Source organism: Podarcis bocagei, assembly GCF_964188305.1.
Source record: "Podarcis bocagei genome assembly, chromosome: 2".
Classification (NCBI taxonomy): Eukaryota; Metazoa; Chordata; class Lepidosauria; order Squamata; family Lacertidae; genus Podarcis; species Podarcis bocagei.
The window spans coordinates 48705424-48711580 of record NC_138126.1 but is presented as its reverse complement, the minus strand read 5'-3'; the positions used below and the strand labels follow the sequence as shown (position 1 = coordinate 48711580).

At 40.8% G+C, this 6157-nt stretch overlaps 1 protein-coding gene across 2 annotated transcripts in view; it reads right to left on the bottom strand.

Moving 5' to 3' along the window:
* The window catches only part of DNAH12 (dynein axonemal heavy chain 12), a 104599-nt gene that overhangs the window by 2558 nt on the left and 95884 nt on the right, over positions 1 to 6157 (bottom strand). For both annotated transcript variants that reach the window (XM_081183904.1, XM_081183905.1), the window contains 2 exons: positions 4199 to 4290; positions 446 to 513 (listed from right to left, as the gene is read on the bottom strand). In XM_081183904.1, coding sequence (XP_081040030.1) covers positions 446 to 513; positions 4199 to 4290 — 160 coding nt within the window. The remainder of the gene's footprint in view (positions 1 to 445; positions 514 to 4198; positions 4291 to 6157) is intronic.

Here is a 6157-nt window from a genome sequence, read left to right as displayed (position 1 = left end):
GCAATCCAACCAGACTCTTTACACATTTAGCTCTGAAATAATGGCCCTTTGATAACTAATATATATATATTGCTTCTATGCTTATGTTATCCTGACAAATAGGACACTACATGGATGAACATGAAACAAAATGCTATTCTTCTTTGTTAACCAGTCACTAGCAAAAGAAAAATATTTATGTTGCAGTTTCCAAACTATGTCCAGGATTCAGATTTAAAACATGCATTTCAAATTAAGTCAGCAAAAGAATACACAGGAAGGAAAAGAGTAAATCTCTTCTCCAAAGAAGATTTCCAGATATTTAGGAAAACAGAAAATATATATATATATAGTCAGAAAGTGCAAACAATGCAATCTAAGAGGTCACTGAAGATCAAAGAGATCTACTATACAGAAGGATGGGACATTTCCAGTTAATTATTTGCCAAATATCCAGTTTACTTACATGGCTTTATCCATATAATTGGCATTGCATCAAAGAGTATTTTAGGATATTGTTCAGCTAGAAGTCCTCTGATGAAAGAAAAAAAATGAACAGTGAGAAACAAATGTACACAACACACATAATACTGGCATAGATATTAAAGAAGCTCTCAAAAAGAAAGTGTAATAGAAATAAGAGGGTAGAAAAAGTGTTGTGAAGAAAGGAAGATGGAAGTTAAAAGATGTCAGAAACCTGAACTTCTAAAAGCAATTGCTCCAAAATAGTTTTCTGGGTGCTCTAATGAGTTAATGAAGCTTCTAAATTCAATTAATTGTGTGTCTTCCATTCTAGTTGTTAGAAAAAAAGGTTCCAGTTGGTGAAGCTCCAAGTAGTGTTAGATGGAAATTCAGATTAATGTCTTCATAAAGCGAGACTTTAAAGTAGTAGCAGAACCTTTGGACCGCAAACCTACTAAAGGCCCAGCAAGGGTCCCAATTGGGCCTGTGAGAACATTTCCTGTAACCATATTCTCTAGTCCCATATAGGATTTCATATGGCCCCTTTGAAGGCATCGTGACTGGTGCTGACAGTGAGCCCCTTTGAAGTTGTCAATTTGAGGGCATGATTTTAATTCAAACTGCATCTGCAACAGGACCAGCCCACCCATGAGGGAAGGTAAAGCAACTGCCTCAGGTGGCAGGATCCATAGGGGCAGCAGATCCCAATGTAGATTTTTACTCCCCTCCTTGTTCCTGATTGAGATCTTCACTCATCCCTTCTTTGCCAGTGGAAGGGTGGTGGTGCCATTTTGTGGTTTACTTCAGCTGTCAAAATGTCTTGGGCTGGCCCTAACCTACAAAAAGACATTTTTCTTCTGGAGACAGTTTTGCTAGATGCTTGGCTGCATCTGCAGATGGACAAAGGAGAGCTTGCTGTCATTGCCAATGAGCTGATCAAGCCCTTGTGTAGCAGTTAAAATGCTGGATTACAACCTGGGACACCAGGGTTCATATCCCTATGTACCAATGATCCATACTGGGTAACCTTGGGCCAGTCATTGTCTCTCAGCCTAGCCTACTTCACAGGGAAAGAGGGGAATATGTATGCTGCCTTAAGCTCATTGGAGGAATGATGGGATATAAATCTAATAATAAAAAAAAACATAATATTGACATCACTCAACAGACAAGTGAGTGGCCCCACCCACCACTGAAAAGTGGTCCATAGAGGATAGGACAGTTCTGCCATCTGGTGCTCAGGCTGAAAAAGGACACCCTCTGCCATTTTAAAAATAACTTAAAATCATGATTTGATATTGTAACATGCTGTAGGAATACTACTGTTGTTGAGAATGTTTTCAAATATTTCAAGCAGAAGTTTGTCTTCAAATCAATATAGCAAATAATACATGACTATATTTATAAAAAGTGTTTCGATGGCTAGAACAAATACATTCATATTGTTTTTCTTTTTAAAAAAAATAATATTTATTAAAAGTTTCGGAATTACAGAAAAGAAGAAAAAATAGGAAACAACACTACAATACATAAAAAAGAAGAGAAAAAAACAAAGCATAAAAACCAATACAACAATACAGCAAAAAGAAAAGAAAAAACACAAATCCCATATTACGTATCTTTAACTTCCATTTGCTTGTTTCATTGACCTCCTCACACCTCCCTTTTTGTATTCTAGTTTAATTAGTTATTTCAGCAAATTCTTTCCATCTTTCTCAATTTTTATTGAATAATTTATCTTAACAATTTAACCTATTAATTAACAAATCCTTTCCATCTTTCCCCATATTCTGTTATTCAAATTGCCTTGATTTATTTAACCTTATCTTACCGTAAAATACCTTAGAGCTTGAAACTTAATACTCAATTATACATAACTCCTTATATCATTTCTACTAAAGCCATATAGTTTCATTCCAACATTTTCCCTAATATTCATTAATTTTAGGCTAATTCCCTAAATAAAATTTTTTCTTTATAAATTTTCTTCCAATCTTCATCCAACGTCTCTCCTTCCTGGTCTCAGGTCATGTCAGTCCTTACTGTCCATTCCATCTAGTCCATCAACCTGGTAATCTTATGTCCGAGGCTCTTAAGTCTCTTCCATGTCCCTTCTGCAGATCTTCTTCTTCTTGTTTATACCTGCACTTTTCCTTGTCTTTTTTGGTCTCTTTCTTAATTTCTTTCCTTTCTCGTTGAGGAGTAGGTCTCTGGGAGGTTCCAGCCCAAAATTATCTCCATCTCCCTTCATCAAACCAGCCCATTCCCCACAGTCCCACTCCCCACAGTCATCAATGTAATCCAAAAAAATATTTAAGAGCATATTTCAAAGTCCCTCCGAAGTTAAGAACCTCCTCAGCTCCAGACTCCCCCTGGCCCACTCCAACTTCAATCTTCAAAAACAGCGGCTTATGCTCCTGCAGGGCCTCGGATCTCTCCATTTGTATTATTTGAGGTGCAACCGCAACCTCCTCCATTATCTTCTGCACTTGCCCAATCAATACATGTTCCTGAGTTGGTCCCTGAATGGTTTCTATATCAATATTCCCTGTTTGTCCACAGTTATTGACCACAACAGTCATTAAATCCGTTTTCTCATTCATCAAATCCATCTTCTCATGCATCTGTTCCAACAAAGCACTTGTCTTGCATAAAGCAAGCACCAAAACTTCCTCCCAGCTCATTTTTATTCAAGGTCAAAAGGACTGGTCCCACGATCTTAATCTCACAGCTGTAGAGTCCTCAAGTAGACTGCAGCAACAATTTAACAAGCTCCCTCTAGAGGAGACAATTTCTATTTGTATCCATCTTTTTAAGGCAAGTCCAACAAAGGAAAATTACTTTCATTTTTCAGATATTTTGTTTCTTTAGAATGCAAAAGGCAACATTGGAATCAGTTTATTTCTCTTCTTTAGCTATCTGTCAAAGTATTCCATTCACAGTCAGTGAACCTCTCCAACAATTTCTGTCTCTGACACCCCGTTGCCAGGTTTGAGACGATGGAGACTTATCTTTCTTCACTCCCTCTCCAGCAGGCTTAAACAAAGTCCCCCCCTTTTCTCCTGCTTCCAAGGGGGTTTTAGTGGTTATAAATGAAGGAAATTTAGACTTTTTAAACGACTTTCCAGACTTTAGCTTACAAGGTTTTTGCTTCAGTCTATATACAAAAAGCGGAAGGCGGACTTCCTGTTTTGAACCTTCCCGCTTCGGTGCCAAATTAGGATATTTCTTGATCCAATTTTCCGTTTCTACTCACGGGTACTTGTTTTAAATCCAATTGTCCACAGGAAAAAGTCAGCGCTCTCCAGCAATGGCTGTGCGGCTTCACTCCGTGAAAGTAGCAATCAGTTCGCAGCACCGCGCCGCTCACCCCACTTGACTCCAGAACCCCAAAATGGGGTTCCCCGTGAGTAGGGGAGGCGCTCCTGGTGCCCTGCCGAATCCCACGTTCCCAGGCTTCCTCCGCCTGGGATTTCTAGCGGGTCCCCACCTTCGCCGCAGCGGGAAGACCCAGTTTCCACGGAGCCAGTTCCTCCGATCGGAGGAACTCCGCCATTTGCCGATGGCGCTAACCCGGAAGTCCCCATATTGTTTTTAAATCTAATTTGATAGAGGAAAGTACTGTAGTCTTAAAATATTATTTCAATATTAAAAATATGTCAAGATATTAAAAGAAATTAAATATTAGCATGCATGAAGGACGTGGGAAAGCACTTTAACACATGCCAATTAACTGCACATTTACTGAATTACTAACTTCTTTCTGTCCCAGCGGGCTCCATCTAAAAACAATCCATGAATATAAACACCATCTTCTGGAGCAACTTTAGAAGTGTCCTTAGGAATAACCTAAACAAAACAGAAATACATTTTCAAAGAATAAATAAAGTTACAGTTCCATTTTTTTTAATCCTGCTGTGTTTTTTTCAAATGGTTTGTGGTATTGATGGTGGTGTTAGAAACACTATTTTGGCACCAAACTTTCCAACACAGACAGCCAAAGCATGAGGGGCTTTTCAGTGCTCCTATGCCTTTAATTTAAAATTTCCTATTTGCAGGCGCTACCCATCTCCTGCTTCTTGTTGACAATGGCTGAAAGAGTGGCATCTTACTTGCCCCAAACAGTCTTGCAATTTATACCTCTTTTAAAACAAATTTTGCTATACAGGCATTGACTGCATTGAGAGACAAAAGTGTGCACTAGGGCACAGGGAGGATCTGATTCAGGAACAGACAGGCAAGTCTCTGTAGGGCCACAGGGTCATAACATGGGCTAAGATGGGCTGATGGGCTGGTTTTGGAGCAGGCAGAGGAGAAAACCAGATGTGGCATGACAGAGCAAGTTTCAATACTTTTCAGCAGCTACTCCCAGCAATGAGCTGCTCGGTCTCTGAAGCAAAGATTTGGGGGTCTGGACTAGCCTATGGAGTTAGCTGACAACATTCAAACCATCTGGTACTGTAACTTAGAAGGTACCCTTGACTCACAAAACTTCGTCTGCTGTGCTTGCTGAAGAACCAGAACACTGACAGCACAGGAAGTAAGCCTCTAGTGCCTGACTGCTGTGAGCCCTGTGATAACACCTTGTTTGTAGAACTCTCCTTGGGGGGGGGGGTATGCCTGATGGTGTTTAGAAGACTGAAGGCATATTGGTTCACCTGGACTTTTGAAACGTGAAGGTTGATGGCAATCTTAGCAACTTGATATTTTTTCCCCATGTTTTCTGGCTTTAGAAATGTATTCTTGCTTTTAATGTTTTTAATATTATTTTGGACCTTCCATTCCCTCCCGACTCCTTCACACACACGCATATCCTCACAGCTCCTCAGTGTCCCCTCCATCCCTGCTTTATTCAAACCTCTGCTGTCGTTTAAAACTGTCATTTTAAAATCTGCCTTCTCTTTTGCTCCCCTCCTCCGCCTTGACTTCATGCAAATACAGGATTGTGATGAGGCACTACAAATTCTCCAATGGGGGCTGCCCAATGATAGCCTTACATTTTTATGTATATAGGAAGATTGTTCACCCAAGGCTCCCATGGGCAGAAGGGCAGTATACTGCTACATGCAGTAGTAGTGGAGGAGTAGTAGTAGTAGTAGTAAAAAACAACAACACTGCTAATAGGAACTTTTAATTAACCATAGAAAGGCTCTTTGCCTGAAGCTGAGACTCCAATACTTTGGCCACCTCATGAGAAGAGAAGACTACCTAGAAAAGACCCTGATGTAGGGAAAGATGGAGGGCACAAGGAGAAGGGGACGACAGAGGACGAGATGGTTGGATAGTGTTCTCGAAGCTACCAGAATGAGTTTGACCAAACTGCGGGAGGCAGTGGAAGACAGGAGTGCCTGGCGTGCTCTGGTCCATGGGGTCACAAAGAGTCGCACACAACTAAACGACTAAACAACAACTACTTACTTGTGAGTAACCCTCGTGGAAGGATCTTGGTTACAGAAAAGGGCACTGCTGGATAAAACAGCACTATATTAAGTGCTTTGTTTTAATTCCACTTCCAGCTACCGTATTTTTCGCCCTATAGGACGCACCTTTTCCCCTCCAAAAATGAAGGGGAAATCTATGGGGCGAAATTCGCCTATGGGGCGAATGCAGGCTTTCGCTGAAGCTTGGAGAGCGAGAGGGGTCGGTGCGCACCGACCCCTCTCGCTCTCCAGGCTTCAGGAAGACATCCGCAGCCTAGGCAGCTCTGCAGGAGTTC